The sequence below is a fragment of the Mytilus californianus genome, unplaced genomic scaffold (genome assembly GCF_021869535.1).
Source record: "Mytilus californianus isolate M0D057914Y unplaced genomic scaffold, xbMytCali1.0.p SCAF_5, whole genome shotgun sequence".
In the NCBI taxonomy this organism is placed as follows: Eukaryota; Metazoa; Mollusca; class Bivalvia; order Mytilida; family Mytilidae; genus Mytilus; species Mytilus californianus.
In genome coordinates this window covers 105,564,882-105,589,992 of record NW_026262701.1, presented here as the reverse complement: position 1 = coordinate 105,589,992, position 25,111 = coordinate 105,564,882, and the positions used below count along the sequence as shown (strand labels likewise).

At 32.7% G+C, this 25,111-nt stretch overlaps 2 protein-coding genes across 2 annotated transcripts in view; one reads left to right on the top strand and one right to left on the bottom strand.

Annotated features, from left to right (window-relative positions):
* LOC127700479 (fibrinogen-like protein 1) overlaps nucleotides 1-3,692 on the bottom strand; it is a 34,778-nt gene extending 31,086 nt beyond the window's left edge. The window contains exon 1 of the mRNA XM_052203979.1: nucleotides 2,259-3,692. Within this exon, the coding sequence (XP_052059939.1) occupies nucleotides 2,259-2,871 (613 nt within the window). The 5' untranslated portion in view covers nucleotides 2,872-3,692. The remainder of the gene's footprint in view (nucleotides 1-2,258) is intronic.
* LOC127702853 (protein disulfide-isomerase TMX3-like) overlaps nucleotides 1-25,111 on the top strand; it is a 118,969-nt gene that overhangs the window by 71,418 nt on the left and 22,440 nt on the right. The window lies entirely within an intron of this gene.

Genomic DNA, 25,111 nt, shown 5'->3' with positions numbered 1-25,111 from the left:
GTATGAGTGCCAATGAGACAACTCTCCATCCAAGTCACAATTTATAAAAGTAAAACCATTATAGGTCAAAGTACGGTCTTCAACACGGAGCCTTGGCTCACACTGAACAGCAAGCTATAAAGGACCCCAAAAATTACTAGTGAAAAACCATTCAAACGGGAAAACCAACGGTCTAATCTATATAAAATCGAGAAACGAGAAACACTTATGAACCACATCAACAAACGACAACTACTGAACATCAGATTCCTGACTTAGGACAGGTGCAAACAATTGCAGCGGGTTTAAACATTTTAAAATAGCTTCTTTGATAAGCACAGTAAAAACATTTCAACTAAACAGAACAGTTTTCTTTTAATGGTGTTTAGAATTTATTTATATTTATGGTCATGTACATTTGTTTTCTGGTAAACTAAAAGATAACATTTTCATAAGCCAATAACTGCAAGCTGTGTTTTAAGACACAAAAAACTATACAAAGGTGCATAGGTAAGAAATCCTCTGATTTCTATTCCACACTTAGTCAATCTACATTTTGTCTGAAACTGTTTTACACTCCCTTTAAGGACAATCAAATACCTTAAGGGCTTTTAATAGGTTAACCCTAGCATATCAGTGTGGTTTGATGCTTTACTTACATTACAATTAATTTTTTATGACTCCTGTTTTTTTTTATAGCAGTTTTAATTACTGCTGTTTGAATTGAAAAAAAAGGTACGTTAGTTAATGACAGGTTTTGTCAAGTCAGCAAGTAATTACTTAGTTGATATAGCTAATATGAGGCAATCCTAAAAAAATATCATATCGATAATTTTTCTCATTAAATGTTTAACAGGCATCCTAGTTTGTGACATCTATATATAACTCCAACAGTTTTCCTTCATCATTTTTTGAAATTTTGCATTGGAGATCTGAGTCAGACCTCTATAACTCTATTATTGCCTGTAATATTGGTTGCTGAATGTTAAAGCAACCAACTATCATGCAATCAAATAAGGATGCCAATGTCATACATATATGCTAATATTTACCACTGGACATAAATTTATAATTGCCATTGTACAGATGTTAGTATTTGCCACTGGACATAAGGTAATGTTTGCCACTGGACATGTGTTTATATTTGCCATTGGACAGATGTGAGTATTTGCCACTGGACAGATGCTAATGTTTGCCACTGGACATGTGTTTATATTTGCCATTGGACAGATGTTAGTATTTACCACACGACAGATGTTAGTATTTGCCACAGGACAGATGCTAATGTTTGCCACTGGACATGTGTTTATATTTGCCATTGGACAGATGTTAGTATTTGCCACACGACAGATGTTAGTATTTGCCACAGGACAGATGTTAGTATTTGCCACAGGACAGATGTTAGTATTTGCCACTGGACAGATGCTAATGTTTGCCACTGAATACCCAAAGAACAATCAATCAATAAGATTGATGCAATGATGTTAACAGATTGTTCTTATATTGTCACAATCAACAGTGTTTTAATAATCCTTTAGTTATAATCCTCAAGTCTACTTTATATAGAAAAGTCACTGAGATTTAATTTTCACGATTAATTAACCATAGAGTTTTTTCATTGAAATTTCTTCCCTTTCATTTTAAGGAACATACAATTAAAACATGACCTTGGCAACATGAGGTTGATCCATTATACAAATACACCTGTGTTCTTACTCTGTAGTCATCAATGGATCAATGATGATATAAACAGTTAGATTATGTAATCATTCATACTTTATATCCATCATCATAGACTATAGTCATCACTTCCTCATCATAAAATCTGCACAAAATGCAATTACACTCTCCATGTTCACTTCTACACGCAATTACTGATTACGCACTTTTTACTTGGAGAATATTAAACTTATAATAATGAAATTATAAAAGATTCTACTATTCTGAGATTTTTTTATGTTGAGTAATAAATCTTAATGTTTTTTTCTTCTCTTTTATGATTTATGTATATATATACTTTTTTTCTTTTTCTTTGATAATATCCACAAATAGCACTTAATTTATAACAACTATTTTTCATTCAAAGATGTAATAGTTGTATCAAGTATATTATATCATATCATAACTTCATCCTGTTTTTATCAGAAAAATGATTGCTGAGTATACAACAATTGACTGCATCAATCATATAACTGATAAACTGGCAGTTTTTTGTGCAATTTAATCTCTGAAATGTTTTAGTTGAATTAAAATTGAAATAAAAAAATATCTATGCTTACCTTGAAATGTTGTGTCTGGATTTGTCATAGCACAGCTGTGTGTTTTTGCTGCACTTTGTACGGGAATTTCTTTCTGTGTTTCTCCAGTAGAAACTTCTGATAAGGTCCCCCTTTTAGTTAGTACATTATTCACTTCTGCAACATCTAATTCCATGCCAATGAATTTCTTTTCCAGTTCATTATATTTTTGTTTTTGTTTATGTTGATCGATCTTCATATTGTTAATAAATCTGTACATATTTTGTAATGTCATTTCTTGTTTAGAAATTGTCACATTTAAATTGCTATTCTTCTGTTTTTCATGATCCAGTTCTTGTTCCATGTTTTGGAGACGATTATTTAAATCCTCTATATCATTTGAACCTCCTTTGAAAAGAGGTTTTCGAGGATGCATGTCATTTCTAAAGTCCTCGGTGATAACCTCATTGTCAATTGGACGTTGGCTTGTAATCTCATTCGGACAACTAGATGTGTCCATTTCTTTGACCACAAACACGTATCTGCAACGCTTTGTTTTAATTGTTTTCTTTGTTTTTAGTGAACTAACTTTGTCCACTTTCATATTCAGTACTACACATAGGTGTGTAATAAAGATAAGTTGACCAAATTTCATTGTGATGTTTTCAAAAAGTACAAGAAATAGATGACAGTAAAATCTGTGGAATGAACTTTAAATATTGCAAAGCTTGCAGGTTCTGATATCTATTTATATACAATTTTGTTTGAGTTGAATCCAATATTTGATGAATCTTCCTATTTTAGGATCTGCCGGTAATGCTTTGAAATTATTGTATAAAATTGTTGTTCTTATCACTATAGAAATGTAAATGTTACATTAGAATAAAAAAATGTTGTAGTCTGATGCAGTCTGTTACTGTCGGCATAGTCTGTAGTTCCTTAATAGCTGATAGTTTTCTCTGCGATGCTAAGACAATTTAAAACCTACCTCAACTAAATATGAATGAGAAATAATTCCTTTGATTAAACAACATAATTTAATTCAACACTAAAATTTTTTCCCAATATGCACTTTCAATTGTCCTTATAACTTTACAGTATCCAATTATAAAATACTAAACAGATGTCCAACTTCTGAAATCTTTCTATTGGCAGACGACAGTTTGCAATCTTTCAATTATATTCTGTTGTCCCCACATTCTGTAGCCATCTCAAACTTAACAATACCAAACGACTTGCACTCTAAAACAGCATTGACTGTATCACACACATGGATGAAGATTAGCATGCAGGTTTATATGATGAATTCATCATTGGTCTCTGCCCCCATCTTTTCTCTATGTTACAACCCATTTTTAAAACACAAAGTGACACCACAACCCAGTAGCTGCTGAATAAGCATATCATTGGTTTTCACATCTAACTACCAATGTTAAACATACTACTATCACTTTACACTTAATCATAAAATTATACATCGTTGAGTTATTTTTGATGATGTTGATAACAATTTATAAATTTTTTATTATGCTTAATATATACTTAAAGGTAACCTAACTGAGCTTCTGAAATACTTTTTAAAGGGGTTTTAGATAAACAATTTTACTTTTGCAATAAATTTGAATGACCCTCCTTATTACTTCAGGTAGATGAATAGTTAAAAGGACAATAATGCATTCTTAATAACTGCCTGGGTAACATCATGAGCTGTTGACTGTTGTTTAGAACATTATTATGTTTTGTCATACCTCCAGTAAATGAAAAATTGAACAAAGGAAATTAATTGTAATATCATAAGTTACCTAATAACAGTATTAATATAATTTTATCTAGATAAATAACTGTATACTTATAAGTTGTCTAGATGTTAATTGAATCTACATAATACACTGGTTCAGAGAAAATAAAAGCCCATTTATAAATTATTATTTGTAAGTCCCTTATCATACCATTAATTAATTATTGTTAACTTTCTTTCTAAAAACAAATCTTTCAGGACTATCTTTAATCATGTACTATATTTATAGGGAGGTCAACTCATATTCTTGCACATTGCACAATTTCTCTTTGTTGTGAAATTTATGATGATTATTTCAGACTTTATACACCCTCCATCAATTTTGTCAGTTTTTGTGAAACTTTTACACATCTTGAATTCTTATTAAGTGACTTAAAAACATTTTGAATTTTTTCATATTACAAAACTGAGTCATTTTGTAGGATTTAGAAAGAACATTTGCAAAATATTGTTAATATGCTATACTTTTGTAAGATTTTAAAAAAACCTAACCCAACAGAAAGATATTTTAAGTAGTAAGAAATTTATATGATTTTTATTTTACAATATATCTGTTATGTATTAATCAGTGAAAACATAAATTGTGTAGGGAATCTGTGTGTGGCCTGGAGTAAAAAAATGACTTTTCCAATATTTCAGACATACAATTGTCTTGTGTATGCAGTGTATATTGGCACATGTTTTGAAATTAATCAGAAGAGCAAATTTAATTATTTTGTAAGTGACTATACAACACATTTATGTTCAACTTGAATACCTATGTGTTGTTTCTTGTCAGAATAATTAAAGCAGTTCTATTTTGTGAGTTATTACTCACATTCACTCAATTATTGACAGATTTGAACTAAATCCACAATAACCAGATGTCTTTTAGTTAATGATTGACTTAATTCCTTTTAGACATGATTAGTAGACCTTCTTATTTGTTAGATTCAGGGACATTCTCTCAGTTTTAGGATCAGTACACTCCCTTTCAGTCATAATCAATAGACTTTTCTGTCAATCATGACCAACATATCCCTTCCAGTTATAATCAATAGACTTTTCTGTCAATCATGACCAACACAGTCCCTTTCATTCATAATTAATAGACTTTTCTGTCAATCATGACCAACACAGTCCCTTCCAGTCATAATCAATAGACTTTCCTGTCAATCAGGATCAGTACAGTCCCTTTCAGTCATAATCAATAGACTTTCCTGTCAATCAGGACCAACACAGTCCCTTTCAGTCATAATCAATAGACTTTCCTGTCAATCAGGACCAACACAGTCCCTTTCAGTCATAATCAATAGAACTTCCTGTCAATCATGACCAACACACTCCCTTTCAGTCATAATCAATAGACTTTCCTGTCAATCAGGATCAGTACAGTCCCTTTCAGTAATAATCAATAGACTTTCCTGTCAATCAGGATCAGTACAGTCCCTTTCAGTAATAATCAATAGACTTTCCTGTCAATCAGGACCAGCACACTCCCTTTCAGTTGTAATCAATAGACTTTCCTGTCAATCAGGACCAGCACACTCCCTTTCAGTCATAATCAATAGACTTTCCTGTCAATCAGGACCAACACAGTCCCTTTCAGTCATAATCAATAGACTTTCCTGTCAATCAGGACCAACACAGTCCCTTTCAGTCATAATCAATAGACCTTCCTGTCAATCATGACCAACACACTCCCTTTCAGTCATAATCAATAGACTTTCCTGTCAATCAGGATCAGTACAGTCCCTTTCAGTAATAATCAATAGACTTTCCTGTCAATCAGGACCAGCACACTCCCTTTCAGTTGTAATCAATAGACTTTTCTGTCAATCATGACCCACACAGTCACTTTCAGTCTTGATCATTAGACTTTTCTGTCAATCAGGATCAGTACAGTCCCTTTCAGTCATGATTAATAGACCTCCCTGATCTGATTTGATTTGATCAACAGTCTACCTGGCAGTTTGATCAGTAGTCTTCCTGGCAGTTATGATCAGTGGTCACCCTGCCAATCATGATCTGTGATCACCCTGCCAGTCATGATCAGTGGTCACCCTGGCAGTTATGATCAGTGGTCACCCTGCCAGTCATGATCAGTAGTTCACCTGTCAGTCATTATTATTAGTCAACACATCAGTCATTATAAGGAGTTACCCTGTCACTATCAGTCATGATCAGTTAAGTCACACTCTAAGTCATGGTCAGCAGATACTCTGTTAGATTTGATAATTATTCAACCTGTTAGTTATGATCAGTAATCACTCTGCCAGTCATTATAAGTAGTCACCCTGCCAGTCATTATAAGTAGTACACTTCTGACAATCATTAAAAGAAGTCACTGTCAATCATTGCAAGTAGACTACCTGTAAGTTATGATCAGTAGTCACCCTATCATTCATGATCAGTGGCCACACTGCCAGTCATGTCATAAGTCACCCTATCATTCATGATCAGTGGTCACACTACCAGTAATGGTCATTAGTCACCCTGTTAGTCATGATCAGTGGCCATACTGCCAGTCATGGTCATTAGTCAGCCTATTAGTCATGATCAGTCACCAAACTGCCAGTCATTGTCATAAGTCGCCCTATTAGTCATGATCAGTGGCCACACTGCCAGTCATGGTCATTAGTCACCCTGTAAGTCATGATCAGCAGCAACACTGCCAGCCATTGTCATAAGTCACCCTAGTAGTCATGATCAGTGAACACACGGCCAGTCATTGTCATTAGTCACCCTGTTAGTCATGATCAGTGGCCACACTGCTAGTCATGGTCATTAGTCGCCCTATTAGTCATGATCAGTGGCCGCACTGCCAGTCATTGTCATTAGTCACCCTATTAGTTATGATCAGTGGAAACACTGCGAGTCATTATCATTAGCCACCCTGTCAGTCATGATCAGTGGCCACACTGCCAGTCATTATCATGAGTCACCCTATTAGTCACAATCAGTGGCCACACTGCCAGACATTGTCATTAATCAACCTATTAGTCATGATGAATGGCCACACTGTTAGTCATTGTCTTTAATCATCCTATTATTCATGATCAGTGACCAGACTGCCAGTCATTGTCATTAGTCACCCTTTTAGTCATGATCAGTGACCACTGCCAGTCATTGTCATAAGTCACCCTATTAGTCATGATGAGTTACCACACTGCCAGTCATTGTCATTAGTCACCCTTTTAGTCATGATCAGTGGCCACACACTGCCATTTATTGTTATTAGTCAACCTATTATTCATGATCAGTGGCCACACTGCCAGTCATGGTCATTAGTCAACCTTTTAGTCATGATCAGCGGCAACACTGCCAGTCATGGTCCTTAGTCAACCTTTTAGTCATGATCAGTGGCCACACACTGCCAGCCATGGTCATTAGTCAACCTTTTAGTCATGATCAGTGGCCACACTGCCAGTCATGGTCATTAGTCAACCTTTTAGTCATGATCAGCGGCAACACTGCCAGTCATGGTCCTTAGTCAACCTTTTAGTCATGATCAGTGGCCACACACTGCCAGCCATGGTCATTAGTCAACCTTTTAGTCATGATCAGTGGCCACACTGCCAGTCATGGTCATTTGTCAACCTTTTAGTCATGATCAGTGGCCACACACTGCCAGTCATGGTCCTTAGTCAACCTTTTAGTCATGATCAGTGGCCACACACTGCCAGTCATGGTCCTTAGTCAACCTTTTAGTCATGATCAGTGGCCACACACTGCCAGTCATTGTCATTAGTTATGATCAGTAGTTCATCTGTCATTCATTATAAGTAGTCACCCTGTTGGTTTTAATAAGTAGTCACCATGTCCTTGTATAAATAGTTATCCTGTTGGTTTTAATAAGTAGTCACCATGCCCTTGTATAAATAGTCACCCTGTTGGTTTTAATAAGTAGACACCATGTCCTTGTATAAGTAGACTATCTATCAGTTATTAGGTAGATAACTTGTCAGTCATGAAAACCTTATGTTTATTTTTTGCCTTTGAATGTTCACTTTAGTAATACAGTTAGCATAGTTTATCAGACTTTCAATTAGTAACTGACTATCATTTCTGTACAGTGTCAGTGTTGTGCATGCAGAGATATCAATTTGTGGTTTGAAAGTTACAAATGTACCATTACTGGTGATGCATAACTTTAGAAAAGAAATAGTTAAAATCTTACAGATGGTTGACAAACTCCTTATATTTGAAATATGCTGCAACTCAGAAGCAAATTTAATGCTAATCAGTCTTAATAGAGATTTGATTGACAATGCTCATTGAGAAAAATTTCATTTTTTGTTTTTGTTTAGTTTTAACTTCTTTTTTTCTAAGGTAGCTGCCTCAGTTAGATATACAAGACAAACATTTCATAAAAGAACGCAGAGGCTGTTACTTTTTTCATTTGAATTGTTTCACATTTTTCATTTTGGGACCTTTTGTAGCTGCTTCTGATGGTATGAGGTTTTCTCATTTTTAAGCCTGTACGATGACCTTTAATTTCTTATCTCCACATCATTTGGGCTCTGGTAAGTAGTTGTCTCATTGGCAACCATACCACATCTCTTTATTTTTATACAAGCTTTCTGTTTCAAGAGGTCTATTCTCCTGTCAGAACAAACAGACTTAACTTACTGTAAATTTAATGTTACTGCACATGTAGTGTTGATTCAGATATATAAATAATTCATTCATATGAATACGTGGGCTTCTTTCAACATTGCCATATATTTTATTTATATTTTACTTTATTTAACACTTGATTTATAACTTATACAACCTTTTTCTCTTTACAATTATTGTTTTGCATTTCAGCATTATTACATTTTACCTATAAAATTATATATAAATTGCCTTATTTGTGTATTTCATATTAACATTATTCTTTGAATATCTATAATGAATCAGTCATATGCTTTTAATGTATGATTGTTTTCTTTTATTAAAGTGCTGCTGTTTTGGTCATAAATTATATATAAAGAGGCTGAAAAACTTAAAGTACCATTGTACAGAAACAATTTATGCTACTTATAATATATAATGCATTTCAATGCATTCTGATTTAGGTAATAACTTTCAAAAAACATAATGCATTAAATTTTTTGACCATTTTCCATTAACTGCAAGATATCAAATTTCTATCATAAGGTTAGATCTAAGGACCTCTTCACTCGAAAAATAAATGACAAATTTTTTTGAGACACCTCTGTGTTAACATATAAATTTAATCTATCTATTAAAACTGGTTGTGTGGGATATTTTCACATGTCTAATGTGAAAAAAACAGACAAGATATACATCATTCTTTTATGTTTGGTGAAATTCAACTATTATACTGACATAAAATTTGGATTTTTTTGAAACTGATACTATTTTTTTTGGGGGGGATTGAATTAATCTACTTGTTAAGCATGTAGTAAGATATCTTGGTTACAGGGGACCAGATTGGGAATGGTGTTGTAGTGGTTATAATCAATCAAGATCTTATTATTTCTTACAGTACATGTAAAGAAAAGGATGTCATCAATGTAACATGATGCAGTGAAATTCATAAAAAAGCAGATGAAATAAAGAAAGATCTGCCAGGTTTTGATGCCCAGACATATAGGAATTTAGTCTAATAGACTTGGACATATATGACTTAATGACAAGGAGGAGATAGTTCTAATTGAATAACTCTATGTGGTTTAATTTTTGCAGGTTTATATTTCACGATTTCAAAGACCAAACCTGTTTGTAAGGTTTTAATTTTGCATGTCTTTAATTCTGATATGCCTTTTTAGATTAAATTTTGGAGATGGTTTCAGGATTTATCGTTGAATCGTGAACTTAGCAAAAATAAACCACTTGCGAAGATTTCCCCCTAAACCGTACAAATTGAGGACAAGCAATCAGCTGCCGTTAAAGATTTTAGACTGCTAACTATTAAGGCAATACAAACTAAACAAATGTGACATAAATATTATCAAAATCATAATTCTATCTTATATAAGAATAAGAAGATGAGGTCTGATAGATATGTCAGTGTCAAAGTTCAGCAAATTATCAGTACAATGCTGACCATGGTTATACATGATCAGCACAGAAATTGATTAAAATGCCAGAGGTCAAAGAAAACTTTAGGTCAAAGGATCAATAGTTAAAGATAGTTAAGTCTTCACCAGAAATATTCAGTATATGGAGTAATGACTTTTAATATAATTCAAGGTTGAGCTAAAGATTTTCCCCTTCATTTCTCAAAATATGCAGTCACCTGAAAATTGACTTTGAATTTCCCTGCATAATTCCCTCATCATACGAATGTTTCATTATACTGTTGATACTAAACACTCGCCTTGAAGACGTAACTACCTGGTGATTTGAAATGTTAACATTGTAAAAATAATACTTTCTCATTTAAACATAACATATATAGCTGTCAGTCAGGTAAACATATAGCTTAAGTCCCCTGTGTCTACCAGATAGTATGCTTGGCATGTGCCATCATACTTGTTTATAAAAGTACAGCATGTAGATATTTGAGAATAAAAAGTTGACAACATATCTCCCATATTGGCTCAGTAAGCTATATATTGTCACTTTTTTTTAGTCTGTATGTTTTTTGTCGAGCCTTCGACTTTTGTCGAAAAAGCGAGACATAGCGATCCTACATTCTGTCGAAGTCGGCGGCGTCCACAAATATTCACTCTGTGGTTAAAGTTTTTGAAATTTTAATAACTTTCTTAAACTATCCTGGATTTCTACCAAACATGGACAGAAGCTTGTTTATGATCATAAGATAGTATCCAGAATTAAATTTTGTAAAAAAAAAAATCCAGTTTTTCCGTATTTTACTTATAAATGGACTTAGTTTTTCTGCCAGGAAACATTACATTCACTCTGTGGTTAAAGTTTTTAAAATTTTAATAACTTTCTTAAACTATCCTGGATTTCTACCAAACTTGGACAGAAGCTTGTTTATGATCATAAGATAGTATCAAGAATTAAATTTTGTAAAAAAAAAAATCCTGTTTTTCCGTATTTTACTTATAAATGGACTTAGTTTTTCTGCCAGTTAACAAGACATTCACTCTGTGGTTAAAGTTTTTAAAATTTTAATAACTTTCTTAAACTATCCTGGATTTCTACCAAACTTGGACAGAAGCTTGTTTATGATCATAAGATAGTATCCAGAAGTAAATTTGTAAAAAACAAAATTCCATTTTTTCCGTATTTAACTTATAAATAAGTTTTTCTGCCAGTTAACATTACATTCACTCTGTGGTTAAAGTTTTTAAAATTTTAATAACTTTCTTAAACTATCCTGGATTTGTACCAAACTTGGTCAGAAGCTTGTTTATGATCAAAAGCTAGTATCTTGAAGGAAATTTTTAAAAATTTTGTACCTGTTTATCCGTATTTTACTTATAAATGGACTTAGTTTTTCTTCCAGTTAACATTACATACAGTCTGCAGTTAAAGATTTAAAACATTTATTAGATTCATAAACTATCCTGGATTTTTACCAAATTGGGACAGAAGCTTCTTACAATCAAAAGATTGTATCGAAAGTAATATTGTTATTATTTTTTTTCCTCATTTTTGTTGAGCCTGCGATTAACAGCAAAAGTAGGCGAGACACTGGGTTCCGCGGAACCCTTACAAATTTTTTTCATTTTTGTTTTATCATCTTTTCTGAATACTAAGCCAATTTAAAGTACTATAAAATAATGAGATGTAGTATGATTGCCAATGAGAAAACTATCAATTAGAGTTGCGAAAACTATAGGGCTAGGTTTAAAAGCATAAATTGGAAAAAGAGCAAGATGGATCTCCCTTGAAAATTGGAGTTTTTGCCCCCGAAATATGCATTTTTTGCCGTTTTTACATCAGATGTGACCTTGAGAGGTCATACCAGTGTTATGTTGCTGCAGAAATTTCCTTGCCGTTTGACTGATAACCGAACGTTATTCGTATAATTACGCAGATATTATCGAGTGCAAAATGACATTCCTTATTGCTTGTTATATATTAATTTCATCAATAAATATTCATGAAAATAATTTTTAAGAACATAGATAAATGTATGAAAATGTTTTGTTGTGAGAAATATATATATCAATAACAAATTATGGATACCGAAAATTTGTGTTAACGCATGCGGAAGAATATCTCGAGAACGTTTTGCAACAAAAGCGGGAAAATATGAATGCCTACTCAAATCTAATCTATTAGAAAAACGAATTATTACAGAAGAGTGTCCACCATGCACTTGCACTGCACTATCATTAGAATAGTAGAATAGAATGATATATAAATGGATGAAAATTTGCCTGTAGAGTTATTAAGATGATCTGCTATATATATAACTGGTATACAAATATAACAACAAATCAGAGTATACTGATAACAAATGATTATATCACTACAATATAATAATTATTAAGGTGAGGTTGAATTCCGTGTCATTTATTCATCATCCACACAGGAACTTGTCTCGGAAAAAATATATCTATGTACCTTAACCTAACTTTCAGGTATAGAGATGTGATTTTTTTGTGAGACAAGTGCTTTGTGACCATCCACCAGAACTTGCGGTCATCCGATGTTCAGTACTTCAGTACTTTGATTAGGTGTTATCGTGAAATATATAGGAGCTAGGTTGAAAGTGTAAATTGCAAAAATGATGAGCAGGACAAAATCTATTAACCCCAGAAAATCTGTCAACCTGTTTTTGAGTTATTGACCCTGAAATATACATTTTTCCAATTTTTTGCATTTTTTTGCTGTTATTTTGAAAGCTATAGTAGCTAGGTTAAAAAAAGTCTCTAAATTGATATTTTTGATAAACCTTGTTTGAGTTTTTGTCTTTAAAATGTTGATTTAACTTGTTTTGTAGTTTTGGTTGTTATCTTAAAACCTATAGGAGTTTAAGGTTAAACATGTAAATTGCAAAACTGATCAGCAAAGCAAAGAGTAACTAAAGTATGTGCATATAAAAGTCCTAACTTTTCACCAAGTGAGGGCTACAGGCACAGGTGCACCATTTGTTTGAAGTTTCAGTTTTAAATTCATTCCTTCAAATTGAACAACTGATAAAAAAAATTCGTAGGAAAGGTGAGAGTTAGAATAAAACAGGCTCACTACAGTGATCTATAGTTGCTAATTTTTACATCATTTAGTCTCTTGTGGAAAGTTGTCTCATTGGCGATCATACCACATCTTCTTATTTTTAAATCAGTATAATAAAAATTTCAAACCATCCAATTCTAATGAACAACTTTCTCAAACTGCTAATTATAGAGCATACTACAGTTCATACCCTTATTATGATAGCATTTTATCTTTCAGACTAAACCATTCTTAACAGTTGTTTTAATCGTTATTAAGATATTGTTTGGTGTTAAGCAATCTGGATCTAAAAGGTACCTTTATGTAAACACAGTACCAAATCTAAAATACCTTTGCCTAAACTCAGAACAAAATTAATGTACCTTTGCGTAAACTCAGTACAGAATTTAAGGTACCTCTACTAAAACTCAGTAGTCAGTACAAAATTTAAGGTACATTTACGAAAAATCAGTACCTTTAATTAAAGGTACCTTTACATAAACTCAGGACAAAATTTAAGGCACCTTTACGAAAAACTCTGTACAAAATTTAAGTACCTTTCTGAAAACTCTGTACAAATTTCAAAATACCTTTACGAAAACTCAGTACAAAATTTGTGGTTAAATCACTAATGCTAGAAAATAAATAAATTATATAATTTTTAACTGACTGTCATTTTGTGTGTATCAAATTTGAGTAAAGGAATTCCTCTATAGATAAACTTTAATGGTATATTAATTAACACCTGCTTATTACATAATAATGACAAAACACTACTCTTATATATTGTATTTTTTAAAGAGATTTTAGATATGAAATCAAAGGAAAGAACTCATAATGTTATGTAATACAAAAATATTGTTTATCTAAATTCAAGTTGATATGATATTATTCATAATTGCCTGTATCACCTGACATTAGATGCATCAGTCTGATATTGTATTTGTGGTTTTAAGATACTGCTAATTTTTGAATTCCTGCTTCATTACTTTAGATACTGCTAATATTAAATTCCTGTTTATAATGAATTGAAATTTTGATTAATTGGAATGTGGATTTTGTACATGTATGCTCCCTGTGATGAAACATTGCAAAACATGACTCCCTAAGTTCATTTTCTAAATTTAGAATTGTAAAATGAGTGACTAATTGATTTAAGAAAATGAACTTGGGAGAACCATTCTGATAATTCTCTGTCTTAGAACCAGATTGTATTCTTCAGTGTCATTCACATCATAATACTTTATGACTATAGTATGCGAAAATGTTGTTGTGTCTTTGTCAGTTTAAATGTACAGCTTAGCTTGACTTCCTCTTACAAAACTCCCCAGAATAACTAAATGATTTATAGTGCACTATTTTTTGCCATTCCAGAATAATAAGCTGTCTGACAATTGTTCAATATGCAAGAGAAATAGATCTCTTTGGAAGATATTTGGGATATGTTTATAGTTTAAATTTTCATTTATATATCGAATTAATTAAGGCACTGGAAAAAATAAACAGAGGTAACAATTATAATAGTGTAGTATCAAAAATAAATAAATAAAAGTTTCAAATATCAATGAAAGAGGGACGAAAGATACCAGAGGGACAGTCAAACTCATAGATCGAAAACAAACTGACCACGCCATAGCCAAAAATAAAAAGACAAACAGACAAATAATAGTACAGATGACACAACATAGAAAACTAAAGACTAAGCAACACGAACCCCACCAAAAACTGGGGGTGATCTCATGAATTATAGATAACCATAATTGAATTAATCACTTTTGGTCATATATAGCCCTTTACATGTTTAGGTCTTATACACGTTTGACTTAATGATTGTGTTTGACTTAATGATTGTGTTTGAGCATTCCTGGTGAAGGTAAAAACAAAAAATAAATAATTTGTGTTTTGTTTCATTTACAAAAAGATGGAATTAAGATGATCAGAGTAACAATCTAGAATGAGAGTATTCAAAATAAACCAATCTATTATCTCACAGACACGTAACAGACAGCTTGCTTATATGGAGTGTTTGTGTCTGCGTTAGACTATAAATATTCATTGTATGTGATACTCTCTCTCAGTTTTATTTGCCACGCCAATGTTAACAGTTAACTAATAACCGTATTGTTTTTGAAGAGTTGCCACAGTCATTTGAGGATTTGCAAATGCAAATTTACTGACGTCATATAGCAGAACCAATAGAACTATCAATATTTGTGACCATGAAATCCCCAGTTGACAGATGTAATTTTTCAAAGACAGTTCTGTTATTTCCATTCTAATGCTTAGCAAAGGTAATCAATTCAGTCTTAGCTACGATCTGTCAACTGTGGATTTGATGACAAACAGTTGCCAATGAAAATACATGTTGCATAAAAGATGCAATAAATATGTTTATGTCCATATATTTTAGGGCTAAACACCCCAATGTTTTTTTTTGTAATTAATTTGACATGTAGTGTAAAATTTCTGAAACAATGGGCAAGAATATTAGGTCATAATCGGTGCTTTCCTATGGAGTTTGACTTTATTTTTATTATAAATTGGGTGTTTCTTTTTATCTTTCAAATTGAGCATGGAATCTTATTTTGACTACTGATTACTCAAGCTACAACCCACAACATTCTTTGATTTAATCCCTGTAGTAAACATGTGATAAATGTAAAAATTCTCTACATATGACAGAATTACTTTCTTGAAGTTCCTGTAAATTCTTCTGTTTTCATAATCAGATTGATGATACACGAGATCTAATTCAAATCAAGATCTGCTTTTGTAATTCATGAAATTTATTAATAATTGTATAAAGTTCAATCTAGTTTATGTTTTCACTGCCATAACTGTTGAGTCTAGTAACGTCGTAAATCTGGTATCAATGCACTGTAGTACCTGTAAAACCTGGTTTCAAGCCAGATTATGCAGGCTACATGGACTGCAAGCCATGTGACAGAACAGATTATGTGGACTCATACATCATTAGACACCAGTGGGAAGTGGTTACAACCTGATAGAAGCATGATATGACCGTGATGTGACTGTTTGGTTACGCGAGGGAACAGCTTTTTTAGTCCTTATCTGCATTTTGATGCATATTTTGACAAAAGGGATATAATTGCTTTTATAAATAAATAGAAATGAAACCAGTCAGATTGAAATTGGCTTTTGTCAACAATAGACAGATGTGTCATTATATAAAATACTAACAGAAAATGGGTTTCAGAGGAAAAACATAATTCATGCTGGTATGAAATAATTTATAAATCAAGTTTGAAAGTTTTTAGTAAAGTTTGGTTAGGTACAAAAAGAGAAGAAGATACCAATGGGGTGAACAAAAACCAGAAGTCCAATAAAACAGATTAGTGTCCTTCCCTTCACAAATATCACCCTGCTCATTCGCTCCCTAATTCGCATATAACAGCATTGAAACATGAACAGAACTTATCAGTGATGTCCCTATGTCTAAGGAGAAGTTATAAATCATTGACATAACAATGTGTGAGCTTACTTTTGTCAAGAGTAAAACTGTCTTAGAGTAGAAAAAGACCAATAAGTAGCATGATAAATCTACAATGTATGTACATTGTTGGAAAATATAAAATTAATTTGTATGAGCTTTAGAAACAGGACGAAAAGCGAGGCTCACCGAGCTTTTCTCCTGTTTCGCAGCGAGTACAAATAAATTTTATATTTTCCTACAATGTACATATATTGTTTTTATCCTGAAATTTACACCCAACACTTGAAACTTTAGTTGTTAAAATCTAAATCATTGTCTCTAATTTTTCAAAGAAATCGACATACTGTAAATTCAGAAATTATTGCGATGTTTTTATTATTGCGAAAAATGCGACAGGGTTATAATCGCAATGATTTAAACTTGCATTTTGAAATTTTTTATTAAATTAAACAGGATTTTTCTCAATATCGCAAAGATAAAAATCGCAATTTAGGCTAAAATGACAAAATCACAATAATAAATGCACGCAATAATTTCTGAATTTACAGTAGTTTAAATGCGGATCGCGAAGAGGACCCTAAAATGAACTGGTACGCAAAAAGAAATATCCACATTACTGCTTGCTCAACATGGAAGAGGGGTAACAGGAGACTTTATTTGTACAAGTACAAATAAAGCAAAAATTTATTTGTGTACCTGTTATTTGTACAATAGTTGGCTGATTGCAGGATAAACAGATTGTTGGGATTTCTGTCTATTATAAGATATCAGAAAATATCAGCCTCTCTACACAATGTGAAACTTTTTTGCATGTTCGCTGGACTCACTTGCCATAAAGGTTCATATTGTGGCTCGCAGTTCAAATTATCAATGTGTAGAAAACCCGATAACTAAATGGCCAAAAGAAAAAAACATGCAAACTTTATTTGAAATTTGGAAATGTTGAAATTACCACAGGACACAGATCCATTTTAATTCTAACAGATTTTACTTATGTCTTTCCAGAGTTATGCCCCTTGATAAAGTGGAAATCAAGTTGGGTTTCCAGACAATAACTTGAATAATAAACTTTCATCAAATGATTTGAAAATTTGAAATTTGCACATGTTTAAGTGACCACTTTACACAGATACAGTTCAAAGACTGATTTTACTTTAGGTTATATTATTAGGCCTATCCCTTTCCTTTAGAAATAACTGATGCTACTCCTGTCTACTTGTATATTATGTAGGCAGGGGCATCTGTTTGTAATTTTCTGATAAAATTACTTATCTCATGGACTTAAAGGACACCAATAAATAGTAAAATTAACCCCTTTTGAAAATATTGCAATATCCATTGCTGGGGAGAATGAGGTTGTCAGGAATTAATGTCAATTATCCCCATCAGTGTAAGTGGGTGTTTCATTAAGTCTCATAACTGATCTGACATCTTCATGATTCAGGCTAAATATTACCATACATATGCTATTTTGTTTATTCATATGTTTTCATTCATAAATAAAATACAATGTCTAGTCTTAACATTACATAATGAACAGTGCCTATGAGCCTCCAAGGAAATTAGTTTTCATGTATTTTATTGGATTTTGTCATGACAGCTAGAAGTCTTATTTGTGGTTTTGATTTTTGTATGAATTATTTAGCAAGAGTATTATATTGTCATTATAATACTCCAATGGTTAAAGTGAGTATGAGTACAATTAGGAAAAAGCTTTTTGTCCTTAGTCAATGACAGAAGTCACATGTTTTGAGTCCTATATATTTAGTGAATATAGTTGAAGTCCATTTAATAGTACTTTGATAGCACAGAGCACAGGCTTCAATATTTTGAAGTATCAGACCATTTTACCAACTTGAGGCAATCTTTCAACTTATGGGCTTTGTGCAGAATGATAAGATAAACTGCTGGCTTATTTGAAACACATAAGGATTTGGTTCATTTATATTCATCAAAATATCCTCAACTCTTATCAAAGCATGCCATGATTTAGCATAGCAGCTGTCCATATTCATTCTACAATAGATTATAACCACATGATTTTTGACGAAGTTAATGCAAAGCTAAGTTTTTATTGTTACATACTGAAGAGAGTTTTTTAATAGGGCTCCTGTTATTCATTTCTGTTTCTTTGCATTAACTTGAGAACCATTCAAACAATACTTTTTACATTGTATTGTTATTTCTCATGACAAAATGGAAGTCAACTTTGAAATTAAAGATTTTTGACATTTGCCATTCAGGAGTTATGGTCTTTGAATGTTTGTAAGATGGTGCTGTATGTGCAAAAATTGTGAACTTTTTAATTAGTTTATTTTTTAAAAGAATAAAAAGGATATGTAGGATATATGTGAATGACAATAGAAACCAAATGACACAAAATAGCATAGAGGTCATCTAGAGGTCAACATAAGGTATATAAAATCACCATATTTGTTTTCAAATAAAATTGTTATCAATTTATTAAAAAAAACTTTTTTCAATCCTAAATGCTCTTATAGTCAATTAGTAGGGGAAAATGTCAAATTAGTGTATGAACACAGATGTATTCAAATGGTTCATAGCAGTCTAAAGTATTCACAAAGTAATTCTTTACTAGTATGTGATTTTACATATTACACACCACACAGCCCTCTATTTTTCCCTATACTGGAGCGCTCTTTCATCTGGTGTAAAATGTCAGATAAGCTTGTATTATCTAAGTACTTGTCACTTTCAATTAAATATATTATTAGGGCCCCACCGAATGGCGGACACCCTATAGTGATCAGTCTGTCCGTCCGTCTGTGCGTCCGTCTGTTTGTCAGTCTGTCTGTGCGTCCGTCCGTAACAAATTGTGTCAGCTCAATATCTAGAGAAGGTTATGATTTCAAAGTTTATACTTGACATGTATTATATAATTAACCAACACCAGAGGGTGTGTCATAATGTATGTACAACTTCCTAGGTCAAAGGTCAAGGTCAAAAACTTTGGTTTTAGTTGACAACCCCATGTCCTATGGTAAAGATCGTGTCCGCTCTATATCTTGAGAACCGTTATGATTTCAAAATTTATACTTGACATGTATATAAACCAACACCAGAGGGTGTTTCATAATTTATGTACAACTTCCTAGGTCAAAAGGTCAAGCTCAAAAACTTTGGTTTCAGTTGACAACCCAATGTCCAATGATAAAGATACAAATTTTTTACCACACATTATTCACAGCGGGGCCCACAGAGATGGCTCCCATCTCAATGATATCTAGTTGTTTCAATTTTTATCTGTAAAAAGTTAAACTATGTACAAGATGGTGTAATATGACTCCAAACTATGTACAAGATGGTGTAATATGACTCCAAACAATGTAAACACTACCTGACTACAGGCTTTGTCATAGATGGAAATTTCACTTTAGGAAAAATTAAGAAAAAAGTAGAAAAGTAATTACTTTTATGCTCATTGAGAATTGGAAATTGTGATTCAAATAGAGTGGGAGTTGGTTGGTTCCAGACAGGCAGACAGAGTAAGTCAAGATTGGTATTTGCTGCTTCTCCACTAAGCACAAAGCATTAACAAGTAACTGCAGAGACTGGTCAGCTCAGAATTAGAATGTTGTTTCTGATATGACTAAATAATAAAATAACAATTACATTTGTCCTGTAATAATAATATGGTGTGTGTGGAGAGGGAGCGGATTCTGCTAGAGCCTTAGTTAATAATTTTTTGAAAAAGAAAAACGTTATGATTCCTGATATTTATGGATTTTTTATTCATTTATAAAATTCAAACGAAAATTTTGTTTTAATTTTCAACCCCCCTTTTTAGCTCACCTTTCCTAAAAGGAAATGTGAGCTTTTGCCATCACTTGGCGTCCATTTCATCCGTCTGGTGTAAACTATTTCAAAGATCTTCTCCTCTGAAACTACTGAACCAATTTCAACCCAACTTAAGCTGAATGATCCTTAGGGTATTTAGAATAAAGTTTGTGTTTTGTTTTCTGTTTCGTCAAAAACATGGCCACCATGGATAAAAATAGAACATAGGGGTAAAATGCAGTTTTTGGCTTATATCTCAAAAACCAAAGCATTTTGAGCAAATTTGACCTGGGGTTTAAGTGTTCATTAGGTCAAGAAATACCTGCCCTGAAATTTTTCAGATGAATCAGACAACCGATTTTTGGGTTATTGCCCCTAAATTGATAATTTTAATGAAATTTTGCAGTTTCGGAATATTATCTTGAATATTATCATAGATAAAGATAAACTGTAAACAGTAAAAATGTTCAGCAAAGTAAGATCTACATACAAGACTAACAAAAGCTACCTAGATGTTCCTAAATTAGGACATGCACAAAAATTCAGCAAGTTATACATGTTTTGTGAGATATAAACCTATCACCAATAAATTTTGTACCTCTAGCTAATGTGGAATAAATAAACACACTGATACATACAGGAAGTCTATTTAAAAGAAATAATTGTTTGTTCTTATGTTGTGGTGTAACACCACAGTCCCATGTGAAAGATAGGGTTTCGATACAGTACATAAATTTTATCCATCCTTGCACAACTCAAAATCCAATAGTTTTAGTGGTTGTCATTTGTTGCTGTGTTTCATATTTGCTTTTTGTTTATTGTTTTTAGCTCACCTTTCCTAATTGCCATGCAATACACTCACAATGCTGGATATTATCCACACTGGTTTGTGTCCACACTTATTAATTATACATTAAAAACTTAAAAGCAAAAGAAAATTTTTGATGAAAAATTTAAATAAAAAACTACAGGTGAGCTATTCAGGCTCTTGGGAGCCTCTTGTTTGTTATTAATTTTAGTAACTTGAATTGTGTGATACATGTAAGTGCAAAATAACTGAAAAGAAGAACTTTGAAAATGCCAATCGTCATACAGATGTGAAACATATGCATGTTCAATTGTAAAATTCTATCTTGGTTTTTAAAAGTCCTCTTACTTATTATAAATAGTTGAAATGTTTATATCAAACAGTTACTTTCTGATGATTTTTTTTTCATCCCTAGCAAAAAGTCATGAAATTGTTTATTCTTTTATGTATATAATGTGTATTATATTTACACCTGAAGTTATATTTCATGTTTTGCACAAAACCAATGGCATCTATGTACACTAGTTTTATTACAAAGGATGTAGAAATTATCACTGTAGCTAGTAAGATATCTGAACCTACCTGTGTAATGTGAATTTTACTGAAAACTGAAAATTACAAATTTGACAAATTTCATTAAATGATTGTTGATAGCCACTTAAATTTTATGTTGTTTTATCTCAACAGTAGTTGTGTGAAACTTTTCAATATGAGGGCTGTGTGTATAGGACTGTATACTTGATGGTTGCATAAAAAGTCTCCTTAACAGTTAATTCCTACAATCTCACTAGCAAAATGATTATGAAAGCCAACAATCAAACTTAACTTAACCTGTCATTGCCCACCTTTACCTAAATAGCATGTAGTTGTTTTGTAAGACTTTAGGGGATAATGCACTCAAAGAAAGAGACCTCTTTGCCCTAGTCTCCCTGAGACCCTAAAACAACAACTAAGGCAATTTAACAAACTTTTGTCATCACAAGTGTCTGGTTTCTAATGATTAGACATGCCAACTACTCTGTATTGGATCATTCAGAATAAAGACAATATTTATGCATAAATGCTAGTTGAGTGAATCAGGTTCCATTTTAGTTTGTCATGAAATCTGTTAGACTGCTTTGTCCAACATACAGCCATAGCCATTTAGAGCCTCTTGTTTATTCATTCCAGGTATCTATTGTCAAGGTTGAGTATCTATTTTAGTAGGATTAAATAATAATTAATTATGTGTTTGGTATCTTCAGATAATTAAAATGGCAATGTGGATGATGTAACCAAACAAAAACTGTTCAAAAATTTGAACGATCAGTGAGAGATGACAGTATACTTGAAAGAGACACATATCTTTGTAGACCTCTGACAGCCATCAGTTTAATTTAACATGAGGTACAATACTATATTGTCTTCATAAAACAGCTTCTTCTGGAATGACAGTGTTTTTTGTTAATTGGTTTGGCTAAGATGTAGTATGTCTGCATTCTTTCCTGTTAATTTTCTTGGGTGGTTTGTACCTTATAGCAGTTGTCAGATGAGTTACTTCAGTAGTCAAACCTTTAAAATTATATGTAAAAACATTAATACTAGCCACGATGTTTTTGATTTGTGGTAATTTTGTGGTTTTTCTGTATCTGGATTGTATTTTCTCTCTTTTTACAGTGTACTCTGTAATTTTTCCTAATTATGACAAACCAAGGACATAATAAGTCATTTGGTTTAATAATTTACATAAGTACTAGACAGGCTCAGTCAACTTAAACAACAGATAGATTTACTGAATGGTGATATATAAATATGGATAATATCAACAATTTTAGATTCTTTGTCCAATAAGATTTTACCTGTCAGCTCCTGTTTAGATTTTTGAAACTTATACCGAGATGTATACACAGCTTTTATTAAGCCATAATTTATTCCATATTTAGTATTGTTGCTTTCCAATAAGGGGTACTTTTTCATAAAATGAACTATTTGAATAATGTTTAAAATGGTTAAATGACTATATATACATTTAATGGTATGCAAATTTTAATAGAAGTAAATGACTATATATACATTTAATGGTATGCAAATTTTAATAGAAGTACAATATATTAAAAAGAATTGGAACAATTAGACTTAAATGCTAACATCTACATCAATTGTACAGTGGTGGACAGTTGTCTCATTGACAATCATACAACATCTTCTTATCTGCCTGAATATGCATGAAATATTTGCCACTGGATGTAAAGCAAACAACAACCAATCAATCAATCTTTTGTTCTCTGGTGGACAGTTGTCTCATTGACAATGTTTTACTTTTATATTGAATTAAAGACTTTAAAACTTAAAGTATGATTTTATATGGGCAATAAGTAATCAAATATGAAATGTAATATTTTAGTACTGAACAAACAAAATCAAGTGTGGATCAGATAATTTTCCTGGCATCAATCTATAATCAGATGGTAATAAATTGAACTTGCAACCATAAGAATAACCAGTTGTGCCAAATAATATTAATAGGCCAACAACTCTGACCTCAATTTTCACCTTGATGCCTGATGATGTTATGGGAATAATTGCTTTAATCTGTGATAGCAAATATTTGTTTTCCCTAGTTGAAGATGATGTGTTGGGAACAGTTTCTTAAATCTATGTCAGTAAATACCTCAGTTTTCCCAAATTGTCTGATGCTGTTGTGTGAGAACCGCTGAGCTAGTATAACCAGTTACAGCAAATACCCCAATCTTCCCAGTTGTCTGATGCTGTTGTTAGAACAGCTACCGGTAGTTTAACTAGTTACAGCAAATACCCAAATCTTCCCCAGATGTCTGATGCTGTTGTGAGAACAGCTAGTTTAACCAGTTACAGCAAATACCCCAATCTTCCCCAGATGTCTGATGCTGTTGTGAGAACAGCTACCGGTAGTTTAACTAGTTACAGAAAATATCTCAATCTTTCCCAGTTGTCTGATGCTGTTGTGAGAACAGCTAGTTTAACCAGTTACAGCAAATACCCCAATCTTCCCAGTTGTCTGATGCTGTTGTGAGAACAGCTACCTGTAGTTTAACTAGTTACAGCAAATACCCCAATCTTCCCCAGATGTCTGATGCTGTTGTGAGAACAGCTTGTTTAACCAGTGACAGCAAATACCTCAATCTTTCCCAGTTGTCTGATGCTGTAGTGAGAACAGCTAGTTTAACCAGTTACAACAAATACCTCAATCTTCCCCAGATGTCTGATGCTGTAGTGAGAACAGCTAGTATAACCAGTTACAGCAAATACCTCGATCTTTCCCAGATGTCTGATGCTGTTGTGAGAACAGCTAGTTTAACCAGTTACAGCAAATACCTCAATCTTTCCCAGGTGTCTGATGCTGTTGTGAGAACAGCTAGTTTAACCAGTTACAGCAAATACCCCAATCTTCCCCAGATGTCTGGTGCTGTTGTGAGAACAAGTAGTTTAACCAGTTACAGCAAATACCTCAGTTTTTCACAAGCTGTAGGTAAGGTTGGAACATTTGTTTCAAGATGCTACAGCAAATACCATAGTTTCCAAAGATTTTGAGGCGAATGCTTTAATCTTTGACAACAATTGCCTCAATTTGAACCTGTTGTTTTATGATATGGTGGTAAAAGTTGCTTCAGTATGTGATAGCAAGTTGTTTCTCTTATGGCCTAACTGTTTTTAGCTCACCTGGCCCGAAGGGCAAAGTGAGCTTTTCTCATCACTTGGCGTCTGTCGTCGTTAACTTTTACAAAAATCTTCTCCTCTGAAACTACAAGGCCAAATTTAACCAAACTTGGCCGCAATCATCATTGATGTATCTAGTTTAAAAAATGTGTCCGATGATCCCGCCTGCCAACCAAGATGGCCGACATGGCTTAAAATAGAACATAGGGGTAAAATGCTTTGTTTATTATTTTGAAAACCGTTATAAATAGAGAAAATCTGACAAGGGCAAAAATGTTTGGAATGATGAGCTCTAC